The sequence below is a fragment of the Sinohyriopsis cumingii genome, chromosome 3, assembly GCF_028554795.1.
Source record: "Sinohyriopsis cumingii isolate HCF-2022 chromosome 3, ASM2855479v2, whole genome shotgun sequence".
Lineage (NCBI taxonomy): Eukaryota > Metazoa > Mollusca > Bivalvia > Unionida > Unionidae > Sinohyriopsis > Sinohyriopsis cumingii.
In genome coordinates, this window is record NC_142963.1 from 54,673,027 (window position 1) to 54,700,630 (window position 27,604).

At 36.9% G+C, this 27,604-nt stretch overlaps 1 protein-coding gene across 3 annotated transcripts; it reads right to left on the reverse strand.

Annotated features, from left to right (window-relative positions):
• Positions 1-27,604, reverse strand: LOC149802883 (calcyphosin-like protein). Of its 3 annotated transcripts, XM_089952339.1 has the most exons (3): positions 27,023-27,604; positions 16,623-16,694; positions 1-2,203 (listed from the first exon to the last, which is right to left on the reverse strand). In XM_089952339.1, the coding sequence occupies exons 1-3, from the start codon at positions 27,381-27,383 to the stop codon at positions 1,962-1,964; spliced, it is 675 nt and encodes a 224-aa protein (XP_089808465.1). In that variant the 5' UTR covers positions 27,384-27,604; the 3' UTR covers positions 1-1,961. The 3 variants fall into 3 exon arrangements, with proteins under 3 accessions (XP_089808465.1, XP_089808466.1, XP_089808467.1); XM_089952340.1 differs by lacking the exon at positions 16,623-16,694 and having other exon boundaries at positions 27,023-27,603; XM_089952341.1 differs by lacking the exons at positions 16,623-16,694; positions 27,023-27,604 and adding an exon at positions 9,359-9,892.

The following is a 27,604-nucleotide window of genomic DNA, read 5'->3' on the forward strand; positions in this document are numbered from 1 at the left end:
TTGTAGCCAGCGTGGAATATTTATTAAGTGCAAATTACATTTTTCGACATACAACATAGATAATGGCTTTATGTATATTTTTTTTTTTGTTTGATTTTATTTAAAGAAATCGATTTAAGAAGTCTTACAGTAATTGATTTTGTTAAGGTAAAAACCGTAAGGCACTTTCTTTTGGTAATAAAATAAAAAATGTCAAGAAAGAAAGAAAACAAGTATTCACTATACATGCAGTGGCACACATACAGTAAGTGTGGATTGCTAAAGCTGTACAGCTGTATTGTAGTGGTCCGCAAACAGTAAGTGTGAATCAGTATGCCTGCACATGTACATTGTACCCCCCCCCCCCCCGATAAGTAAGTGTGGATTTGTATGGCTGCACATGTAAACTGTAAGGGCCCACATAAATTAGTGTGGATTGGTTTGGTTGTACATGTACACTGTAAAGGCCCTCATAAGTAAGTGTGGATTTGTATGGTTGCACATATACATTGTAAGGGCCCACATAAGTAAGTGTGAATCAGTATGCCTGCACATGTACATTAAACGGGTCCACGTTAGCAAATGTGAATTTGCATGGTTGCACATATACATTGTAAGGGCCCACATAAGTAAGTGGGCATTAGTACGGCTGTACGGTAATATAAACGCACCCATATGAAAACGCCATAGACCCAGGTCTGGTGTTATTAAATAAGCAAGTAGATCAAACTCAATACTATTGGCTTGAAATCGTTGCCGTACTCTCGAAATATTTTAGCAAAAATCTCAAGCGCAAACTCAAAACTCCAAATCAGTTTTCAGTGAACGAAGGTCACGGAAATTTGGTAAGTCTATTCGAAGGACCCAAGTTGGAGAAAATTATAGACTGTCAAGGTCAACGGATCAAAGTTCGTGGACTTTTGGCGTGAAATGTTTTGAGAATACACAGAACGAACATTTTTTACTCAGACTATGTGTTGGCCGTTCTGGATCCATTTGGTTAGCGGCCACGTGGGTGTCCTACAGAGGAAAACACTGCAGAATCAATATTAATTATTAATGAATAATTTTTCCACAGTATTTGAATATCTGCATGGGGCTGGATATGGTTTCACTAAATTTATAAAACTTTCTCTTCAAACTTAAATTTTATGATACTTTAGAAAATTATTGGACCTTTATAAAAAAAAAAAAGTAACAATAGTAAAATGTATTTTACAAAAATAATTCATTAGTTTTAAAACTGTACTCTGAGAATCTGTTATTCTTGGAAAAGGTGTCGAAGAGAATACAAAACTCTTTGTGGAAAACTATAACATGTTTGTCTATATTTAGTTATATTTAATGCTAAATCTTCAACATTCAATATTGCCAACCTGAAAATATCGAAGATATTTTTAGAAAGTAAACTTTAGATATCGGGTGCACAAGGACATAATCATCGCAATAAATGACTAAGCTGTGTATCTTTGATCCATTCAGTGCTTGACCTTTTGACTTGACCAATCGCCAGAGCAATCACGGCTACGCATTAGCACTTATTAAAGTTAATGGTTTTGTTTCGAAAATGTCACCATATAATTTGGTAGAAACTTACGCTACGATTGCGAATGTTTGTCAGTAAAGGCACATATATATAGGAGCTGCTTTCAAAAAAGATCCGACAAACTGCAGGTCCACATTTGATTACACCATTTTTATCTATGATGTCTCTTCAGTTTCAAAAGTGGAATTATTGTACATTTTAATGGAGATTAAATTCTGATTTTCTTAGTTCGGCCTCATGGGAATGGGGAATACTGGAACAGCAATCATTCCTTGTAGTTTTGAACAAGTAAAGGCGAAATAAATTATACAGCACATAAAAGAACCATAATTCAGTACATGGATACAAAAATGATCATGACAACAAAAATTGCTAGTTTAAATACATGTAGTCCTTTTAAATATTATATTGATCTAGCTTTCAAAAACTTTCATTGCTAATAGGTTGTACCCTTGGGTGGAAGCGCAAAACAACTGCGCATTGTAAGATCAAAGTAGGCGTCATCGTCTACCATGGAGCTGACCCCGGAGTAATAGTTCATAAACTCTTCCCGCGTGACCTTTCCATCCGGGCAATCAGGGGAGTCAATCGTGTCCAAGAATTGTTTCAAAGCTTTCTTCTCCGTCCATTCTCCTGACAAGATCTTGGGGTGTTGTTTGATGTTGGAAGCATAAACAACTGAAACAAGAAATCGAAAATTTAGGAAAGCCGCTTATCATTGTCTTCGAATTTAGTTGCTTTGCTAACCATGGTTCCGATACGTTAACCTATCTATGTTAACCTATCCATTCCTAGCGAAGATGTCGGACATGTTCGAGGTCAGTAAATATTTCTTTACCACCGTACTCGACCTGTTTAAAAAAAACATACACCCACTTTTATAAAACATTGTAGAAAAAATTAAACTGCATCTACCTAAGGTCGAAAATTACACTCAGTCAACTTTAATCAAATATTCATGACAGGGCTGTGGTGAAATCAGGATGCAGGATGCCTTCTAGGCAGAGGGATGCTGGCAACCTTGATTTTATAAGGGAGATAAATATGGGTCCGGTCGCGGACTCCAATCTGGGAAAGCCCAACTCTAGATGGATGCTCTACCGTCATTAATATCGTATAATTTTGATCATATACGAATTAAACCTATAATATCATAGAACAAAAGTTATCTCACCGAAATAAAACAGGGAATATGACAGGTTTAAATGTCTTCACCATTGGTATGTTTAACAATCGCTAATTTTACACAAATGATGCGAAGTCTCGCTGCTGCACAGGTAACATTCATTGCATTTTACACGCAGTCTGCTTGCACGGATTAACATTTTACTTTTTTTTTAAATATTCAAGTTGTTTAGACATACATACAAATATAAATAGAATAGCATGCCTTATAGTTGGCTGTCTACGTTAAGTGTAGGCAGTACAACATGCAAGTACTCTCGCCTTGCTATGAACGTGAGCTGTCGGAGTTTGCATTTTAGTCGCTTCGCGTGTTGCATTTTAACAGGGTACAGAAACCACGAATGCAGTTCACCGTTAAGAGTTTATTCCCCTCCCCCACCTCTGACATCAATGTTGATGTCAATTGACCCCTCACTAAATACTTGACTCTGAATCAAAACGTGACTGCATGAGGTCGGGTTTTGTTTTTTTTTTTGTTATGTTGGAGATCCTAGGATCTTTTGTGACAAATAGCTAACAGTAAAATTTATTTAGATCAATGACCTATTTTGATAATGTCATCAAATGAGCCAACCATTTATAGATAAGCCAATCAACTATAAATGAGTGGTTCGAGGTACATTTCTTCATCTAGCTGTCTTTTTTATTGATGGCTTCCTTAGTATTGAATAACACTGACAATTAAATAACACTGGACAAAGGTGATCCAAATGTACAAGCCTATACAGTAGTGCTCCAGACTACAACAAACATATGCAGTAGTGATCAAACGTACAACAAGCCTGTAAAGTAGTGATTCAGACGTATAACCTGCACAGTAGTGACCCAAATGTGCAACACGCCTGCACAGACGGTTAAAACGACGACGATTTATAGCAGTATGGAAATCTTGTGTTATTCAGAGATTGGTTTATTTATAAGTACAGATGATAGTGGACTGTGGTGGAAGTCGGTAAATTAAAACCTGAATAGAAAACGAGCGGATATATTTTATGGACAATATTACAAGTAAAATAGTTATAGTGGATTACGCGGATCGTAGTTTTTTATAAATAACAAGTCTCATTATTTTCATATATATTCCAGGTCATATCGTATCATTTACAAGGTCTCAGATTTTGAGAGAGAGAGAGAGAGATTAATATATTTCCCACATTAATTTTAAATGAATGCAATATTCTATGGAAACGACAGGCCTGCATGGAGCAGAAAAGGACAGAACCGCTGTGAAAACGCTCTCTCTCTCTCTCTCTCTCTCTCTCAAACACACACTGGGATGCATTCTGAACTGACTGCCGGTAGCAATGACAATGACAATGTTATCGGATCTCTTCCGAAAGTCGGGTCAATCAGGCAAAGTGAAGCTTTCTATTCCAAATATATAAAGAGAGAGAGAGAGAGAGAGAGAGAGAGAGAGAGAGAGAGAGAGAGAATGAGATCAATATCTTTCCCTTTACATTTTAAATTACAGCAGCTTCCTGTGAATGTAATCGTTTGCAAAGCAATTTCCTATAGAAACCACGGGCCTGCAAGAGGCAATTTTCTATAGAAACTGAAGGGTGCATTTGTCAGTTTTCTATAGACCTTCATGAAGAGAAAGCGAACATACTATCATTATACTATTTTGGGATCAACCTCGCTTTCCGAAGGTTGGAGCCATCGAGCAAACCTAACCATTATAATCCTATATACAGGGTTCCCACGCTACCGGGAAATCGGGAAAAAGTCGGGAGAAATGATTAAAAAAAATTTTCCCGACTGTGAAATGTCCTTGAATTTCGCAAATATTGATAAAAGTCGGGAAAAACCCGAGAATTTTCTGTCACCACTTGACGCCCGAAACAATTACACTGGTCAACAGTGAAATCATTACTGACTTGAAAAGGCCCTAATCTGTAGTATTTTGGTGTGCCGAACACGAATATAACCGTGAAAAATTTGTATTGGCTCTCGTTTTGAAGATATTCATATACCTCATTTTCTATGTTTCACTGTGTAAATTTCTCCAGTAGGACTGCAGCAACATCCGGAATAATGATGTAACATTGCATAATACCATCATGCTCACATCATCCACAGTTGATTGCATCATTTTCTGATGCAATGCAATACTAATGCCATGCGGCTGCTGAAGTAAGTTGACGTCAGCAGTGTACTATACATGTGTAGGCCTATTATACTAATGCCAGGCGGCTGCTGAAGCTGACGTAAGCAGTGTACTATATAAAGCCCAATCAGATAGGTTCAGCATTTAAAATATTTTAGACGTTGTGCGAGACAGTTCAAGCTACTGTTACATAAAACTTATTATTTTATCCATTTACGTACAATAAAGAACAGTAATGCCTCGAAAGTGTGTTAATACCGCAGACAATTTTTGCTATATTTGTGGGGAAGTGACATTTGCCAACCAGAAGAAAAGTATCAATTCTCAAGTGAAGAAGGCATATCATCTTTACTTCGGCTGCAAGGTTGGTGACCAAGACAAGCCTTGGGCTCCGCATATATGCTGTGCTACATGTACAACACAGCTTTCACAGTGGTTGAATTGCAAAAGGTCATCAATGCCGTTTGCAGTCCCAATGGTGTGGAGAGAGCCAAGCAACCACCTAAATGACTGTTACTTCTGCTTGGTTCCTCCTCTTTCCGGCGGAATAACGAAGCGAAAGAAGTCGAGAATAGTCTACCCAAACATTCCGTCTGCATTGAGACCAGTTCCACATGGTGAGGGACTTCCTATTCCAGAACCTCCAGCAGAATATTCTCTTGATTCATCTGACGAAGACAAAGGTGAGTCGACCTGTTCTTCTCCTGGTCCATCAGCATGCAGTGATCCAGATTTTCACTGTGGTGCATCATCAACCCCACACAGAATAACACAGGAAGAACTAAATGACCTGATTCGTGATTTGGACTTATCAAAGAACAAGGCAGAATTGCTAGGATCAAGACTCCAACAATGGAATCTTCTAGAAGAAGATGTCACAATTACTGCATATCGAAAGCGCCACCAGCAATTGGAGCCTTTCTTCAGAAAGGAAAGTAATCTGATATTCTGTTCCGATATTGAGGGCCTCATGAATGCTTTAAAAATCACTCATGACCCACAAGAATGGAGACTATTTGTGGACTCTTCGAAACTGAGTCTCAAGGCTGTGCTTTTGCACAATGGAAACATTCTTCCATCTATTCCAGTAGCGTATGCTGTCCACATGAAAGAGACATACGATAACTTAAGGCAGCTACTGAATTCCATTGAGTATAACAAGTACAGCTGGCACCTCTGTGGTGATTTGAAGGTAGTTGCCCTTTTAATGGGACTGCAGCAAGGATATACAAAATACATGTGTTTCTTATGCGAGTGGGATAGCCGAGCAAGGGAAATGCACTACATGAGGAAGGAATGGACTCACAGGCAGAATGTAGCCATTGGAGAGAAGAATATCCAACACCCAGCTCTGGTTGAGGCTCAGAAAATCTTGCTACCACCCCTTCACATCAAACTAGGTTTGATGAAGAACTTCGTGAAAGCCATTGACCGGACTTTGCCAGCATTCCGATACCTGCATGAAAAATTCCCTCGACTCAGCGAAGCAAAGATTAAAGAGGGAGTTTTTGTGGGTCCTCAGATTCGAGAGCTTTTCAAAGATGACCGGTTCAACAACTTGCTGGAAGGTGACGCGAAACAAGCATGGAATGCTTTTCGCCTAGTTTCTACAAACTTCCTCGGAAATGTTAGGGCAGAAAACTATAAGGAACTAGCAGAAGACATGTTGATGAAGTATAAGAAACTTGGCTGCAATATGTCTCTAAAGATTCACTTCCTTCATTCCCATTTGGATTTCTTTCCTAGCAACTGTGGTATTGTTAGTGATGAACACGGCGAACGTTTTCATCAAGATATCGCAACAATGGAACAAAGATACCAGGGAAAATGGTCCACTACAATGCTGGCTGACTACTACTGGACACTCCTCAGAGATGCTCCCGAACAGCTGTACAAGAGACAGGCGAAGAAATCTAAGATGTAGTCAATGACTTGATTTTTTATAGGTAGGCTATTACAGTTGACCTTTTACTATTGGAATGCATTTCGTTATGTAAACATTAATTTCTTGCAGATTACAAAAAAACTAGAGCCAATTTTGCAATTTGACTGTCATATTCGTGTTCAGCACATAAAAATTGATAAGAATTGACTAATTTTATTTCAGTAACATGACTTTTGTAAAAATTTGTTGTCCAGTGTTACATAATTGAGTCGTAACTAAACTGATCGTGAGGTAAATTTATCGAGTTCTAACCAGAATATTGCTTGGAATAAACATATATGCCAGTCAATCCAAATGTCCAGTGGATTAGATTCGTCTAGTAGACTTTTATTTTCAAAGTCAGCTCGATATCCATATATTTCCTTACATGGAAGGAATGAAATGAAAACCTATCTAGCATCACAAGAGGCCAACATGGTGGTGGCAAAGCGTAGCCGCTTACCGGATGGCCTAGCAAACTTTAAACGTTGTTAGATCGAGTGATACATGCATTAAATCGATATGAAAATTACTTGTGAGCAATTGCAATGAGTGTTATATCACAGAAAGTGTAACCTTCAGTATGTCGGAGAAACTGAAAAGCTACACAAAAGGATCAACCTTCAGAGATCTGATTAGATGACAAAGAAGCTGTACAGAAGCCCTGTCGCAGAACACTTCTCCTCCCCTGGCCACACTTTTAGTAATATAACACTTATTGCAATTGCTCACAACCCCAAATGGAGTCCCAAAACCAGGAAAGAAAAGGAATCTTACTTTATACGCCGTCTTAGAGTATTGAAACCAAGCGGTTTAAACCAAGAAGACTAGAAATAGACAACCATGCACATATAAAATTATCTTTGCAGCCGACTCATTTTCTTTTAAATAATTCTCTAAATTTGCTTAATAGCCTGTGACTACTATGACAATGAAATTTCGGGTATATAATTTGCGCTTACATAAATTTACATAAAATAACAGACGTTGTTATGGCTCATAAATTTCTAAGTCAATACAAATATTTTCCAGTATCAGCAACAAACTGAAATAAACTAGTTGACACATAATAGAGTTAAAAGGTTGAATTCCTGTAGAAACAGCTACTTAACGTTTCGCAAACATAACCGTTTTTGTGTTTTATTTGTTTGTCATGTCTGTGTTTTGTATTTGCCTTTGAAAAAAACTCATTAAAGAGTCGAAAGCGCTCAGGCTAGCTAGATACTAGTTTCGTGCTGTTCGTTATCAGCTTAACGCATATATATATATATATATATATATATATATATATATATATATATATATATATATATATATATATATATACCTTTGTTTCTCCCTTTAAACATTATTTTCTCCTCATAGTCCATGGGTACGGGTATCCTTATTGTATATAAAACACTGTAAAATTACGATTGAAAGACCTATCTTCATAAAAATGAGTATTGACGTGATTACTTTGAGAAGAAGAACAGTACTCCAAGCTATTGATGCATCAGCACATTTTATATTAGAATTCATTGTGAACACCACTGAAATTCATTCGCAGTACTCTGTACTTTTAGACTTGTGACAGAACTTTTAGGATTATTTGAAATTTAATTTACCATACTGTGGGTTCTTTTTACATTTTACTAAACTTGGTTTTCGTTCTTTTTTATTACTTAGTTTAAGACCAAATAGTTGTAACATTTGTGACTTGACTGAGGTGAAAAGTCCGTCTTTATCCTTCATGCAATCAGGTTTGGGACCTTACTCTGCGGGACTTATTCTATTATACATTTAAATAACTTTCCAAATATTATTAAGGTCTTTGGTAAAACAATTCAACACGCGTATGATGGTTAATTAAGTAAAACTGGTTTTAAACTTCTGTAGAAGTAGTGGCGGGTATATATTATGTACGTTGTAAAGACCTATCTATTCGCCGCATCGAATGGGAGGAATTTATTATTGTTGTTGTTGTTGTTGTAGGGTTTAACGCCATTTTTCAGCACAAGATAGGCTATGCATGACGTCCAGTATAAATGGTGGAGGATGAACCCGGGAAAAGCCCCAGAAAGAACCACCGTTCCCACATACCCACATTGACCCAGCCCGAAACTCGAACGCCTGCAGACAGAGGTGAGACGGCAGTGATCCGTAACGGTGAGCGCTTTAGACCACTCGGCCACTCGGGGCCCCCCTAGGAAGGTGTGTGTGTGTGTGTGTGTATTTTTAACGTAGCTTTAACAATTTTTCAGTCATATCGATACGATGTCTGCAATGTGGCAGTTTATAGTGATGTCTAACACTGTCTGCGGCATGATGCCCCACCCAGTTACATTATCCTGACACCAGGCCGACTATTCCTAACACTAACCTCTTAATGCTGAGCGCCAAGCGAGGCAGCTGTTACTACCAATTTTGTAAGTCTTTGGTGTGACACGGCCGGGGATCGAACCCACGACCTCCCGCTTCCAAGGCGGACGCTCTAACCTCTAGGTCACCGGACCCTAGGATGGAAGAAAACATTTAAAATATCGTGATATCGTAAATAGAACCCTACCAATCAGAAATCAGATTTGACGAAAGACGTACCGAAACTTGATTATCTTGTATTGGGAAATATATTTACCTTGAAGATCGGACAATTCAATCACACCATCTTTGTTGACGTCTAACTTATCAAAAGCTTCGTTTATGACTTCGCATCTTTCTTGACACATCGGTGGACGTAATTCGTGAAGAAACTCGTAAAAGTCTATCTCGTTGCTCCGATCTTTATCAAATCTTCGGAATAAGTGATGAAACTCTTCCTTTGAAATCGTCAACCCCGATGAACAAATACCCGTCTTAAATTCATCATATGCAAGTGTCCTTGAATAATCCGTGTCCATGTGTCGAAAAATGACAGAGAGTTTCTTAATACCGCCACAATTATCAGCAAGGCACTTCTTTCTCATAATAGTAATAATTCTATTGACACGATCCTCCATCTTCTTCAATTTCGAAAAGAGGAGATAGAACGAGTTTCCTCAGCAAATGAGCTTTACACACGATGGCTTTGGGTTACGCTCTGTTGGTCTGTGTTTGTTATTGATTACATGAGTCCATACATGTTTCCACTTTAAGTGAGTTGCCTCCTCTGTAACTTTATATATATTGGTCCAGCAAAGGATATAGTACGTAAACACGAAAGTTTATTCATGTGATTGATTATAAGTTCTTTAGTAGCATGAAAGCTTCGGGGTGTCCATGACAACAAAACAAAGAGGAATTACACAGGTAATACAGTCAGTAACACTTTAATCAATATAATACCATTTCCTGATTTTTCATATTTACTTAATGCTGCAATCAGAAACCTAGTTTTCAAAAAAAAACATGGGTCGATAACGTATTGGATATTAATTGACAGTCGCCGCATGACCGTTATTTCAGACCTTGCAAGCATCGTGCGAGTATTTAATTAACGTAATGATATTTTTGTCTTAAAAAAATGTATGAGTCGATATCGTATTGAATATTAATTGATAATCTCCGCATATTTAATTAATATAGGGATGTTTTGTTTTGCTTTTTAAATAATGTAGCTTCTTTACGTACACCTTTAAAGTACTTTTTTATATTTATTCTTGTACAATGAAACCTCTCAAGATAGGTCAGTATGCCGAAATATTCTTGAAACCGAATAATTCCTTCTCATGTTTTCCTTGTTTAATTAGAATAACCTTAATATAATACACCAAAGCTCCTCTACTCTGAAAACCGAAAGAAATTATCGAACTCTTATGTGAAATTTACATGAAAGTGAGTCTCGTACAATTAAATTAATCAGAGCATGTGACCTGCAGATAAAGAGTAAAATAAGCCAACAATGAACACAAATATATACAGTTGTTGTTGTTGTTGTTGTGGTAATTGTAATAGATATGAAGACATTTTGACTGACTACTGATGTTTTGTCAAGCCACATCAACGCAGACTCTTTTATAAGATGACACCTAAGCACATCTCATTCATAGCTGAAAAGTGAGAAACCTAGTTAACGGAGAGGAAAAAAAACAAACCGGAATACAAAGTTTTATTCATTCCCTACTAAATTTGTTCTGTAGAGGTTTAGTTGCCTCTGATAAAAAGCATGTTTATATACATGTCTTTATAAGACATGTCACAATATCACGCGCAACACCGCTCCGGTGGCCTAGTGGTTAGAGCGTCTGCCTCGGATGCGGGAGGTCGTGGGTTCGATCCTCGGCCGAGTCATACCAAAGACTTACAAAAATGGTACTAACAGCTGCCTCGCTTGCCGCTCAGCATTAAGAGGTTAGTGTTAGGATAATGTGTCAGGATAATGTGACTGGATGGGACATCATGCTACATGTCTGCGGCATGATGCCCCAGTGCTAGACATCACTATAAACTTCCACAATGCAGACATCGTAGCGATATGACTGAAAAATTGTTAAAGCTACGTTAAAAATCCAAAATCACATCACATCACATCACAACGTGTAACACAATACTGAGACATGACACAATGCAACGCGTAACACAAGACTGCCATGTCACAATGCAACGTGTAACACAAGAATATGACACGTCACAATACAACATGTAACACTAGAATGGTCTCAAGCGTTGCATTCATGCGAAGGAAAAGTAATGAAATCAAATGGCGCCAGTAAAAAGTCATAGTGTTTTAAAAATGACCGATAATAAAATAAACCACTAAGCTTGTTAAAAAAAATTCTTTTGCAACCAGCGGGCTTATATCTCCCTCCCCCCCCCCACCAAAAAAAAAAGAAACGTCAATGAAAAAGCTTAATTCAACCGAATTACAATAGCTAGATTACATGATGAGTGTTGTATGTTTTATTGTGATTTTGATGAGCGACCTTATTATTCTAACTAAGCTCTTTCTAGAACAATGAACTTTTGATCCTCATCTTGGGTTTTGTTTTTGTGTTCGTTTGTCATATCATGTTTTTTTCGCCGAAAGTTTGTTATTCGTGCTTTATCCTCTGAGTAAGTTATCATTGTCGTGTATAGTATCTGACTTGGCATTATTCAAATTATTTCTTCTCTGGAAATACAAAAGTGCTCTGAAGACATTCTCGGAAATAAAGACTTGAATTTACAGTTAAATTTCAAATACGGATTTAATTATTGGACTGTGTTATTATGATCCAACAAAAAATATGTTGGCACATCAACACTTTACGAGCCTTCACATGCATATCAATACTTTCAGAGTTGGACTTAGTTTGGATTTCCACTAAAGTTTATTCAGAACTTTTTTATTTGTATGACTTGGGTCTATAATTCCAAGATTATTTTGGGATCTAATTCGCAATACCAAGAGTTCTTTTTATTTACACTTTGTATTCTAGGGAATAAATTATTTGTTGACTTTTACAAAGCTTGTTGATTTTCCCTCTTTTCTGTTGCTTATCTTAAGAGCATAGGCTCGTAACAGAAAATTAGGGGCTCGTCCTTGGGATACGAATTTCTCTAAAATATTTCAGAAAACTTTGTTTTTGAAATGTAAATTCAATTTGTTTTGGAATTTCTTAGTCCCAGGTTTTATTGCACATTTTAGAATTTTAAGTGAAACCAACAAGCTTTTACAATGCAATCTATAATGGAGAACTTAATTTAAAGTTCTACCCATGAACAGTTTGACTTCATTTAAAGGGTGAATTGCACCAGCTTGCCGGAAAATAGGATCGTCTTAGGGAAATGCTTCTTTAACGAAGCAAGAAATAAGAATAACTATTTTGGTCCAATATTGCTGGAAATGAATTTCTGGATAAAAGCATTTTGATTTTGTTTAGTCAGTTTCCATTTGGCTCCAACTTTCAAGTTAAGAAATTAAAATACAAGAAAGAAATTTAGTTCAGAAAGCTTCAGCTTCAAGAAAGACAAATGTAGTTAGATAAAGAGAAAAGAGAAAGGAAAATGCAGTTGCAGAAAGAGGAGAGGGAAACAAATGCAGTTACAGAAAAAAGAAAAACATGCAAATGGAGAAAGAGGAGAGAGAGCAACAAGTGCAAATGCAATTGCAGATGAAAAGAGAAAGAGAAAAGAAAGAAAGGGAATTTCAAATTAGATTGGAGCTATCAAGTGAAAAACAATCATCCACTTTACACACAAATTCAAGTTTTGATGTAACTAAAAATATTAGATTAGTACCCCTTTTAAGGAAAAAGAAGTAGATAAATATTTTCCTCATTTTGACAAAAATTGCTGAAATTTTTAAATGGCGAAGAGAGCATTGGACTCTGTCGTTACAAAGTGCACTATTGGAGAGCAAAGCTCCTGACATCTACACCTCCCTGTCAGTACAGTAAAGTACTGATTATGATCTGGTTTCAGAAATGCATCTTGAAGGGTTATGCATACCTGAGACTTATCTACAAAAGTTTAGTAGCTATGAAAAAGTGGACAAACCCATGTCGAATTTGCAAGAGAAAAAGGGCAGACATTTGAGGGATGGTTCTTAGCCAAGATAGCTGGTCAAGACTTCGAAAATCTCAGACAACTCATATCAGTTGAAGAGTTCAAGAACTGCGTCCATAGTGACGTTAAGATTTACTTTATGAGCATGAGGTCGAAACTTTAGAAAATGCTGCTCGTACAGCTGACGAGTATTCCTTAGCTCATAACGTTTCTTTCGTCAATAATTTTTCCACTAAGCAGTCTTCTGGTAAAGAAACTATTTCAGTCTAATACGAGCACTCCCAAACCTCAAACTGGCACAACTTTTAGAAATCAAGTTTCTGACAAGACTGATTAGAAGTTCTTATGGTCTCCTAAGTATACCTATTGCAAGAAGAAAGAACATGCTATTTCTGATTCCTGAGAGGCCAAGTTTACGGTCATGTATTGAAAGCAATACATTTATTGGGTCAAACAAACAACAGTCTGATTTTATTATGGAGAATTATGAACCAATCATGTCGAACGGTTCTATATCACTCCTGTATGATTCAGCCAATCCTATCTCTATTAAAATTTTATGAGACACGGAAGTTTCTCAGAGTCTTTTAATATCAGGTACTTTGCCTTTTTCTGAGAAGTGTTCATTTAATGAGAGTGTGCTTATTCAGTGAGTAGAGTAGGGCTTTGTTAATGTTCGTCTCTGTTGTGTACAGTTATCATCAAACGTAGTCTCAGGTCCCGTGACAGTCGGAACAGTGTAGTCTTTAATCAAGCGAGGGTATTCGTTGATTAATAGTCAATGGCCTAGCTGGAGGTAAGGTTTTGATTAATTCACGTGCAACTGACAGGCCTTGTTTTGATCAGAAAGTCAGTCCTATTAAAAATGAAAGCCCTGGTTTATACCCAGCTTGAGCAACGACTAAAGCTATGTCAAAGAAAGCTCTTGAGAATGGTGTTGATCAGGAAATCACTCATTAAACGGACACATGTATTGATCAGGCTTTTAATGAAGTCACTTTTACTCCTCGTTTGGATCAATGAAAGTGTTTTGATCATAATGATCCAATTTAACTACTCGTTCTCTTTATTCTATTCAGGGTGACAAACGACAATCACTTGTCGTCGAACAAGAAAAAGATTCTGAGATCTCCTGTTTGTTTCAGAGGCCCAACAGTGAAACTGAAGCCACATACGTACCTGCTTGGGGGAGAAAATGGAGACCGATCGATAAATTTGCCATATTGCCTGTTTGACCACCCTTGCCGCTCCAACTCTACTGTCGACACGCACTAAACGGAACCGTAGAATACGAATTAAAAACCTCTAACCTGTGTTAATGTATTACTTGTATCAAATATTACGTTAATTCTACCATTCTCCTATCGAATCCATGGATAGCACTTTCCGGTCTGTTTGGCGTATAATTGTAATTCTCAATAATTAATTCTATATACCTTGATTTCTATCGCAGGAATCCGGAATGACTAAGTAAATAGATGAAAATTAATTACCATGTCGACACCGATTCTGTAGCATCATTGTGCTTTGATAATGTGCGTTAGTCATGATGGTATATGGATTGGTGTGTGCAGGCAAGGCGATGGGTGTCGTTTACCCGCTAAGTACGGATTACAAATTATCAAACCTGTATGATAATACTATGTGTATTTTATATATCATGGCACTTATTTAACTTTTTTATTAAAAAAATTGTGGAGTACAATGCTTATTTCAAGATAGTGTTACTGTAATTTAGGTGATCGGACTTCACTCGGATATCGTGTTTTCTAGCTGATAGCTAACGTCGTTCAGTAACCATTATGGATAAATAATCTTCACTAATTGATCTATAATTTTAAGCAATCAGCGTGGATCATAATCTGCTAGTACGATATGTGACAGCAGATGTTTGTCGACGCTTCTCACAGCTGGGTGCGCATTAAACACGGATATTACGGCAACGTCAAAGATTACATGTACAAGAACAAAATTGGTATTTCTGTAAATAATAATAATAATAATGAGGACTTTGCATAGCGCCTAATCTTTACAAGCTCTAAGCGCTTTACAACATTATACAACACCTATAAGATAAAAAAAAAAACATAATAATATTATTACAAAAACAAACACCATGAAATTAGGAAAACATTAATAAAAATAATAAAAAACATGCTGAGAAAAGTATCACAGAAGACACGACCTGAATATTGCATGAAACATACATTCAGATCAAATGACACATTGTTATCTTTTGCGTTCATGACTAAATACAAATTAGAAGGTCAGCACATAATCGACAAACTTGGCATAGGCAGTGTAAAAAGAAATGTAGGTTATTATAAACTGAATTTACTTTTTGTTGTGTTAACAAAAGTGATAATATGAATGCATGCATGAAATCGCATGGCCATACACACAACAGTATCTAGGAAACTGACCTACAAGAGACAGAGTGGCTGACATACATTGCACAGAGAGAGAGAGAGAGAGAGAGAGAGAGAGACAGAGACAGAGAGAGGACTCGTGTAAACGCTCACTTGGTAACACTCAATCACCCGCATGATACCAGTACAAAACATACGTCTTGCTTTATCTATAGCTCTAAATATTGTGGATGAAAACGTCTTTACTCCTCACGAAACACATTACAGTATATTAAAACGATGTCATTCAATGGGCGACAGCTTTAAACAGTTTTCTATTACCACAAAAATTTACGTGAAATCATTTTCAGGTCTACATGCTCTCTGTGTCTCAGACTATACATGTGACCTTACTACTTACAATCTTGCTCTGTTTCTAAATGTAGAAACTCCTAAGAACGTCTAAACTGTCCTTCTTTTAACACAAATTTCGTTCTTGAACACAATCTTGACTTCACAATTTTTCGACATTTTGAATCGGACAAAAAAGAATAAACTTAAAGTAAAATTTATGAAACTTTCTAAAACAAAGTGTCGCCCATAATTTTAGCTGCTATAATTATATCGAGCCGCCGACCCAATAATGTGTCCGATGTATTTGTAGAGACAATGTAAAATCAATGTCTGAGTGAAGATGTCCATTGAGTAAATAAGTTAATCTATTTTAAGCAAATTATTTTGTTAGTTTCGTTTGAGAGCATTAATTTTGATCTAAAACTTCTGCTTTCAACATCTCCCGTAGTCACACCAGTTCTACATACTATGTATGCACAGAAAGCGGAAAGAGGACATTATATATTATCGATTAAAAAAAATATATCCTTATCTTATACACTGCTTTTTTTCTTTGCTTCGGGAGAGTCGGGTACAATAGTCTGCTATCATACCATAACTTCATGTTGCATCAATGTGCGAAAGTCCAATAATGTCGGACACACACTCTGTTTTTTATCATTATTGACTGGTACACTATTCTGCTCTTTACTGGGAACATTTTGACAGACATAAGAAACACTTTCTTGTCATTACTGGAGTAAAATCCTTGCAACTGACAATGTCCAAGTTGTTTTCCCTTGTGCAGTACTCGAGCAGTAAGTACAACTGTAATCAGAAAAAAACAGTGTCACAATAAATTAATCCAAACCTTCCACGGTCCTATTAGTTTTAATGAACATAAGATTTTTTAAAATTATGTTTTGATAAATATCGTATTCCAAAAACTGTCCATTGTGCGATGCCTTTGAAACTATTGTCTAGTTTCAAATACACATTTCTCATGGTAAGAATGTGACGAGTCACGTGCAGTTAAAAGCAGATTGCTCCTTGTATGTATGTTCATCAGTGTCAGGCTGTGCGCCCATCCAAATATAGCCTCCAATACAGTTACGAGAGAGGGTTATAATTATCATACAGTTCTCATCAAAGGAGATGGGTACTACTTTACAATTTTAAAGGCGTTTGCAAATCTTTACATAACCTTTTTGTGGTGATTTCTAAGTGTTCTTAAACCATGGATTATTATATATATGCGTATTTCAGAGTTAGAAATGAATTACTCAGAGAAGAAAGAATTTTCTGTCTATTGATTAGCACCGAGGGAACATAACAGTCACTTGAAAGAAGCAGTTGCCGCATGATGTATTATTATTTTTGAATACTATACAAGTGGCGATCATTGTACATAGGAGTTATCCACAATTCAAGAAAATGCAGTATGTTTCAATGATTCAAGTGCTGACATTAGTTGACACTAATTTAACTTAACGAGAGTCCAAAATTTCTTGTAAAGGTTAACAGAAGTTTGTAAACCAGAAAAAAAAGTATGAAAACGACCAGGTCAATGCTTGCATCAAGGGATGTAGCAACGGGCGAGTGCTAGCGTCAAACGATGTACCTGATATTTATCCAAACAGTCCAATGAGGATTTTTGGGAAAGTAAGAGCAATATTTAAGTGGAGGGTGTGGGGTAGGGTGGGGTAGAGGTGGATGTCATCATTTTGGACAGGAGAGTTAAATACAAAATAGGCGTATGGATCGTAGTTGATCTCTTTTATTATATTTTTCAACCATTCACGTGCAAATTTAAGAGCACCTTACGTATTTGTATCTCAGAGACTTGCCGTTCGTCATTTGGGTAAGCACTGTTCATTCACATTAATAAGGTTCTCTGATGAGAGATGTTCTCAAAACACAGATTTTCTATGGATGCAGATATGCCGAACAAACTGGCACTCTGCGCATGCCTGTTAATTGACAGTTATAAATGCATAAATTATATTTGTTTTAAATACTTACTAAGGTATTGGTGCCTATCATGTTCACATCTTCGAGTCAGAAATCAAACAATAATCAGATGGTATCTTTGCTTTCAGCTCATATTTATGGACTGAGGTATTCTCGTTATTTATGCGGAACATTTATTCACTTGGCCTTGTATTTATCAGTGAAATTCAAGAAGGCCTCAAGAATCTGATTATTTCAATACAGTTATTACTGAGGTGCGTTTCTTACATCCTCCATAATTAATGAGGTGCATTACAGACAGACTCAATGATTGCTGAGGCGTATTACTTACATCCTCAGTTCTTATTCACAGGAGCTTATTAATTGCACGAACCAATGATATTTGTATTGAAAAGTTAGCTAAAGCAAAATTTGAACAGATGTATTGTTATTGCATAAAAACATACAAATGTTTCTTTTTTTAAAATATGTCAAAAATGTTATTTTATTATAATTTTTTCGCACGACGTTTACATAACACTGTTATTACAATTACGTATTTTTAGATTAAAAGTGGTACCATACCAAGATACTTTTTATTTATAGAGATACCTGAACCAAATTTATCACATTGATAAGATAATTTATCAGTTTATAATATAAAAAAATATAATTTGTAAAAAAAATAAGACTTCTGTATTTTATTCATATATTATAACAGTTGTTTTTGTTGTTTTTTTTTTTTTTTGGTTTATTTTTTTTTGGGGGGGACCACTTGAGCTTGAGACAAACTTAATTATGGCATGACGAGATAAACAAATGAAGTTTGCTTCTTACGGTTTCTTTGTTTTTCTTACTAAATCAAAATTGTAATGTACAGCTGACGGTAGTCACACCAGTTTAACTTCGTGACAAAAATGTTCCAACGTCCACTATCTCAAAGGCCTCCGACTTCAATATTAGTAGTTAACATTGGGTGAAAAACAGAAACGAGATAGTTGTCAAGCAATGGACACCCTAAACAAAGTGTTTTTCTCCCTGTTATCATTTATTATATTGATCACGTCATTGTTAAAGATGTGCAATACAAAATTAAACGTTTCTTAAGATAATCTGACAGATGCTGACACGATGCAATCCGATTGTACCACTTCCAGCCGAATATTGGGTCCTTCAAACGCACTGTAAAATTTACTTATTCGGCTATGTTGTCTCGTTTACACCACTTTTTTATTCTCTCTCTCTCTCTCTCTCTCTCTCTCTCTCTCTCTCTTAGCAGTTGATATTGAGCATATCGTTGAAAAAAGAAATGCGATACATCTGTAAAACCCGTTGCCTCACGTAATTTGACAGATGGTGGCGATCCTATTCTACCACACTCGGTCGAGCTGGGTCGTTGCACCACACTTTATAATTGAGTCATTTTGCCAACATTGCACACAAACAAAAAATGAACAATAACAAATTTTGTATGATATTAGAACGAAATATCTTAACATAATGGAATCAATGAAAAATATCTAAGTGCAGTGATGCAACTTTAAAATCTCACAAATTCAGATTTTAAAATTAATTGACTTAAATTTCGACTGGAGGCCATGATATATATATATATATATATATATATATATATATATATATATATATATATATATATATATATATATATATATATACATACATACATACATACATATTGGTAGGTAGGTAGGCCTCCAGTCGAAAATTATATATATACATGCATGTTGTTGTTACAGGGTTTAACGCCATTTTTCAGCACAAGATAGGTTATACATGGCGGCCAATATAAATGGTAGAGGAAGAACAAAAAAAAAAAAAAAAACAACAACAACAACAGGAAAACACCGGAAAGAACGAATGACCCACGAGAAACTACTTGCAAGCTTTCTCACATACCCACACTAGCCGAACCAGAGACTCGAATCCACGCAGACAGAGGTGAGATGGCAGTGATCCGTAACGGTGAGCGTTTTAGACCACTCGGCCACTCGGGGCTACATACATACCTACATACCTATATACCTACCTACCTACCTATCTACCTACATACATACATACATACAACCAATCTGTCAATACTTGACTTGGTACGAAATTTTAATATAACGTGTAGTTTAGTGCAGACGTTCACGTATTATATTATCATAATACATGGCTACTATGCAAAGTAGATGACGACGTTCAAAGTAAGTATTACTGATATGAGAAGTTAAAAAGTTGTTCGGTTTTGTGGCTCAATTTTACCGCATTAAACTAAAGGAAGACATTGATAAGAGCGGTAGGGCGGGGGAAGAGGAAGTGATTACGGGTTAGGTCGAGTTCATCAATTTAGCCCACTGAGCAAAATCCTGATTTAGTTCATGAGTATTGGAAAGAGAGGGACAATTTCGAGACGAAATAAAAACATCCCACCTTGTTACTATGGAAAAGATAAGAAAAAACAGAACTCCTTATGTTTCAGTAGTAGTTATGTGGGGATTTAAGACGAACAAAATAGCAATTTGCTAAGGTGGCGCTCTACAGTTTCGTATTTTGCATAGGGGTAGAATTTTAAAGAGAAAGAATTTCCACGGGTTTCCTCACTGGTTATACTGGCTATTTAAAAAAAAGACATTATATATCTTAGGTAATGTTCAAAGAACCTTTAACTCCCTTTATTTTGGTGTATGATTGATGGGTGTAATATGGGTTATAGAGTATACAACTTGGCCTTACTCCAAATAAGCATCTTTTCAAAAACTGCTAGTTCCTCTTGGTCATTTTCACTTCCTGGACTTAAGAGGTAAATTGAATTAAAAAAAAGAACCGATAACTTTTTTTGCATTTTATATATGTAGTAATTCATCCATTGCACTTTCAGAAGCTGGAATTGTCTAGTTGGGCAAAATTAATTTTCCCTATTTTAATAGGCGCCAAAGATAATGTACTTTAGACTAATTCAGGCTGATTTTTTAGCATAAGGGAGCAGTCATTTTAGTTACCGGTGTGCTTAGATCATGTACACTTTCCATAAGTACAATGTCCAAAGAAATGTCAGCCACATTACATCAAAGCAGCATAGAGGTATGCTAACATTCTCTCCACTGTGCATGTTTCAAATGCAAACAACTTCAACTTTCATACACCACTCTCTCAAAAGTACATAATAACTGGCAAGCGCCCCCTAAGTCACGGAGCAGCAATATTTTTCTACATCCCGTGAGCCCTTGGTTGGAAGGTGGGTCTCGACAGGCCTCTGACGGTCATGGTCGCATAGCATCTGGTGGGCAACTATCACCAATACACCTATTAGAGATGTGAGGGGTATGTGTGTTACCTTTATGTCCAGTCTAAAGCGTCAGCGGAAAGACAGCGTATGGAAGAAGTCGTCTAGCGATGAAAGCATTAAGTTTAATTGTGACAAACCTGAGGACTATATAGAACTACTCAACACTTATCATTTACGATGGCGATATTCCATCCCCCCTCCTTCCATTGTTACTCTGCGTGAACGTTTCTTTAGCGTCTCTGAAGAAGAATTTATTGAGCGTGTTGATAGTCTTGAGGATTCGTGCGAAATGGGCCAGATAAGAAATGCATCGACCTTACCAGCTAAAGTTCATAGGCAGGAGGAGCGATCGGAATTACATCCGGGAGGTTGGGCAGGCTAGAGTAAGAATAGATGATGCATCCTATGGGATAGACACGCATACCATTTTGGTGAGATACGCGTGGCCATCAAAACGACGCAGGATCAGGAGCGCATTTTTCGGCATCGCTGATAGCCACAGTTACATGCGCTTTGCGGCAAAAACTCTGATGTCATTCTTAAGGGTCGTATAGCTGTTATCTCGTCCAAAATGAGCGCGAACTCATCCATGGATAGGGAGGCATCCAGTAGGGTCTGTGAGACTAAGTTTGCGATGGAATTCAGATTACACTCTGAACCTGATCATTCTTTGGGGACCTTCGCACGGAGACGTCAGACGATAAATTCCCAACCAGCAAGATAGCCTCAACACGAGTGATACATCGTTCAGAGGAAATGAGAGAGTAGCAGCTGTCATTTTAGCAAACACCCCCATACCCACAAACAGATGTATATGACTACAGTGCTTGACGCCACCGTTATACCATCAACAATGTTGACCATTCGTCCATATTGTTTTGCAAAGGAAACGTCGTTCCTCAATCTCCTCTTTGTGATGAGCATTGACATTGCCAATCTTTTTCAAGCGTAAAGTTTTGGAGGCTGTCCTCGGGAGTCACGCTGTGGAGCGAGGGATACATTTTGATACGAAGACAGACATCTTTATATCGTCATCATTAAGCAATGAAACATATTCGAGAACCCCATGAGCACCATCGGAGCATGGAATATCGAGAGCTAGTACATAAAAATATCGATCACCAACAGACCTTACCTTAGCAGAAGCTGAAGTTAGTATATGTGAGTCTGAGATGAGGTCTTATCTGCGCGCTGAAAAGTAAAACATCAAACTACCATCAGGTGTCCACACGACACTCGGTGAAACCGTAAAACGGTATGGTGAAGGCTGGGTCCCATCACATTCCGTGCACATGGAAATGTAAGGGCCATATATAGTGGTTATTCTGTGACTGCCTCTGGAACAAGCAAGATCAGGCCAAACGCCTTTTCAAGCCAACCAGAGAAACTAGCCAAATCCGTTAAAAAGAGAAGCGGCGTGCTTTCTTACGTCCACTATAATATTAGCTTTTTTAAATAGTGTGGTGCATATTGTGCCGGGGGGGGGGGGGGGCTCAAATAAAGCCTATCAACCTATGCATTGGTGTTTGCGTCTTTTAGACCAACAAGTTCCTCCCATATTCACGATTCTGTTCTTGTTCATGCTTAGTGGACCCCACATTGTATTGTCAACTTTGACCACACTAGAAAGAGCCAGCTCGCGATCTTAAACATCAACATAGTTTTTGGTTACGATGTCTTTAACCTCAGTATGATTAGCTGACTCCACTATTTTATTCGCATTATTATTTCGAGATCCCTGAATAGTTGGATCCACACCAACTTAATTGTTGGTGTAATGGTCTTAATATGATTTTGACGCAGCATCTTGAGGGGCCGCCAGGTCTGCTATGGACATGATTATATTCTTACCCATATTCTAGGGACCATTGATGCTCTTGGCAGCCTTGTAGAGCTTTCTCTCATTTTGGGGGCAACGTATTCGTCTAAGATGTTAACTGCAGCATCTACATATTGTTTACGCAGCGTCTGGAGGCTCGTTGAAGGGGAGGCCAACACCGTTCTTCTTTTTGCCGCCATATTTAGAACGCCAGTCATGGTGTCACCAGCCTTGGCCTTGCGTCTGATCGCAATTTAGCACATCTAGAACGTCAGTGGAAATAGCATCCCTCCCCTCCCATTTTTGGGTCCACTTAAATCGTTATAGTTAGCCTTTTATTAACACACATTGGCTTTGTGTAAATATGACTCACAAAAGTTAAATCCCTTCAGTACATATATTTTCAGATAGATAAGTATGAATATTTACCTAACTATAAACTTAGAAACGCAGTATAGTACACACACACACACACACACACACACACACACACACACACACACATATATATATATATATATATATATATATATATATATATATATATATATATATATATATATATATATATATATATATATATATATATATATATTGTATGGCGAATAACAGCCCTTTTCAGTGCACTGGATCCAGCAAGGGATTACGTGTGTGTCAGGGATTGATTAAGATAAATGCAATAAACTGACAACGAACAGTGCAAAACTAGTATCTTTTCAAAGGCAAATACAAAACATAGACAAGACAAACAAATAAAACAGACAAAACCATTGTGTTTGAAAACTTTACATGACTATTTCTACAGGAATTAAACCTTTAATTGTATTATATTTCGAATAGTTTATTTCAACTTCAACTGTTTTGTATTTTTCTTTGAAAAAGACTCATTAAGAGTCGAAAGCGCTCAGGCAAGTTAGATACTAGTTTTGCATATATATATATATATATATATATATATATATATATATATATATATATATATATATATATATATATATATATATATATATATATATATTAATCTTGAATAACGGAGTAGGTCACTCTGTCTTGTTATACAGGAAAGGAACCATCCGGTCCTTACTCCGGAATTCTAATCTGCTCTTCGTACTCGCTACACACGAATGCATATAACACTGACTTAGTTGCATCGTTTTTTGGTGATGTGTGCTTAGTCATGATGGGATATGGACTGGTGTGTGCATATGATTGAATCAACTGTCTCATCATCAGTTAATTAATACATCCGTCCGTACATACCCACAAACTCAGGTATACTACAGCAGTTTATGTTTTGTTAAGAATATGAAGATTCAGCATAAAATAGCAATATGGTATGTGTTATATGTATGACGGTTGGACTGGTGCTAACATGTGTTGTTGTTGTTGTTGTTGGGTTTAACGCCATTTTTCAGCACGCGATTGGCTATACATGGCGGCCAGTATTAATGGTGGAGGAAGAACCCGGGAAAACCCGGGAAAGAACCACCGACCCACGAGAAGCTACTGGCAAGCTTTCTCACATACCCACATTAGCCGAATCCGAGACTCGAACCCACGCAGACAGCGGTGAGATGGCAGTGATCCGTAACGAAGAACGCTTTAGACCACTCGGCCACTCGGGGCCCCGCTAACATGTGTAATACACGATCATTATGATGTTGTTGTTGTTGTTGTTCTAGGGTTTAACGCCATTTTCAGCACAAGATAGGCTATACATGGCAGCCAGTATAACTGGTGGAGAAAGAACCCTGGAAAACCCAGGGTTCTACCACCGACCCACGAGAAGCTACTGGCAGGCTTTCCCACATACCCACCCTAGCCCAGCCTTGGACTCGAACCAGACAGAGGTGAGATGGCAGTGATCTGGAACGGTGAGCGCTTTAGACCACTGGGCCACTCGGGGCCTCTCTTTATGATGTAAAGACACCTGTGCCTGTGATCTCATATATATTTATGGGGTTGTGTTTTTTTTTTTTTGTTTTTTTTTTTACATTGTCATTTTCTGGTAAAGTTTTCGAAACTACAACAAGTTAAATTGGATGTTTAAGTGGCAGCTGATAAATTTTTTTGTTTACTTATTTTGTATTTACAATACTGTAATCACTTAAAATTAATTGCAATGTATAGTTCCTGCTAATCTCATTGGAAGTCATATGGTCAAAATATATGGTGTAATGACTAAGAAGTCATATGGCCAGACTATAAGGTATAATTGACAAAATATATGGTGTAATGACCAAAAAGTCATACGGACAAACTATAAGGTGTAACTGACAAAATATATGGTGTAATAACCAAGAAGTCATATGGCCAAAATATAATGTGTAACTGACAAAATATATGGTGTAATGACCAAAAAGTCATACGGACAAACTATAAGGCGTAACTGACAAAATATATGGTGTAATAACCAAGAAGTCATATGGCCAAAATATAATGTGTAACTGACAAAATATATGGTGTAATGACCAAAAAGTCATACGGACAAACTATAAGGCGTAACTGACAAAATATATGGTGTAATAACCAAGAAGTCATATGGCCAAAATATAATGTGTACCTGACAAAATATATGGTGTAATGACCAAAAAGTCATACGGACAAACTATAAGGTGTAACTGACAAAATATATGGTGTAATAACCAAGAAGTCATATGGCCAAAATATAATGTGTAACTGACAAAATATATGGTGTAATGACCAAGAAGTCATATGGCAAAAATATATGGTGTAATGACCAAGAAGTCCTATGGCCAAACTATAAGGTGTAATTACTAAAATATATGGTGCAATGACCAAGAACTCATATGGCCAAGAATATATGTTGTAATGACCATGAAGTCATATGGTCAAAATATATGTTGCAGTGACCAAGAAGTCGTATGGCCAAAATATATAGTGTAATATACACTGTAATGACCAAGAAGTGATAAAGCCAAACTATATGGTGTAATGAGCAAGAAGGTCATATAAAATTAATTTGTTTCAAAAGTACTCTGACTTCAAGCAGACATATTATCTTCCATATTACAATCAGTGGATACTTTACTATCGGAGCTTGTTGTAGTTACTATGACATTTGCATATGTGCGACAAATATTTACCATTGATCATCAATATCATTAGATTCCAGTCAGGTGTATGTATTCTCTTTTATAATAAATGTCAGCTATCAGTCTGAAAAAGGACGCATCTTGTATCGAAGATAAGTCATAAACAATGAATGGATTGAAATAACTTGGAGGAAATGTACAACATGGTGACTGAATATTTTTCAAATATTTTTCTTTCATGACTTGGATATTAGTAAATGTGTCAGCTATTTCTTTCACGTTATTGTCAGATAGAAATAACATTTGGAGGGTATGCTAGGAATGTTGTTGATTGTAACAAATCGCATACATGACCCTCCCCTTAAAAAAAGAAAAATCATTGTGCTGTATGTGTGCAGTATCCCTTTGATTCCCAATATCACATAACTTTGATATCTTCAAAATACTTTAACAGTATAGCCATTTTACGTTGTCAAATTTAAACTTGGAGAAGTTGCTTTGTGATCCCAATTTGAATGACTGGAAGCATGTTTCTATAGTTACCAGATTGTTGTATGCATTGTATAGCTGACTAATGTTATTTCAAAGTCAACTCCAACGCAGATAATACGGAAGACAGACACTACGCACATCATCCGTAAACCTGTTAACATTTACACTCAGTTACAGTAAATTTTCAATTTCAGTTGCTTTTAAACTGCCATAGATAGGATACAAAATCAAGTACTAAATAGCGCAGAGGTAACACGTTCGCTTTCCATAAGGTCCTGAAATTAATCTTGGAGCCGGCACAGGCAAGGCTTAGTGACTATCAATACAAGGTTAGAGGTTTCCCCTGAGCTGTTTACGATTCCAGTGTATCAAAGATCAACTGATGGCTAATTGTTACTGCATGATTATTTTATACAAGAACTTGTATAATTAATATATAACATGTACGTGTTAACAAATGGTATTATTTCCAATGACTGGTTTGAATATTATGTCTGCATAAAGTTCTAATTGTAAGCAGAATTATCTGTCTGGAAGTGAGGATACTTACCCTTTAGATCCTCAATGCTAATAGATCCGTCACTGTTTGCATCCAAACGATCAAATGCTTCATTAATAACGTCCTTCCTACATTTATTGAGGGGAGGTCGTAGTTTGTACATGAATTCGCAGAAGTCAATCTCACCACTTTTGTTTATGTCAAAAGCTACAAACAGTTGATGTACGTAATTGTCCGGTATTCTAAGTCCGAATTTTTTAATTCCCTCCTTAAGTTCATCAAAAGTTATTCTCTTGGAATAGTCTATGTCCATGGCCCGAAATACCACGCTCAAACCTTTAATGCCATTGAAACCCCGGGCAAGGCACTCATTTCGGAGTAATTCTACAAGTGCTTCTGCTATATCCCCCATACCTATTCTAACTGTCTACTTTCACACAAATCCTGACAAGCACAACTGGGCCAAATGCATGCGAAAACGACTGCCAAAGTTCTAAATACCAAAGTCCATCCGGTACCACTTAAAACCAAAATGATTTTTACGCCACTGTTCAGAGGGGCAAATTCCAGAGTGTTTTATGATTCTAGTATTTCTAAATCACATACATTTTTGAGCAGAGCATTCAACACACG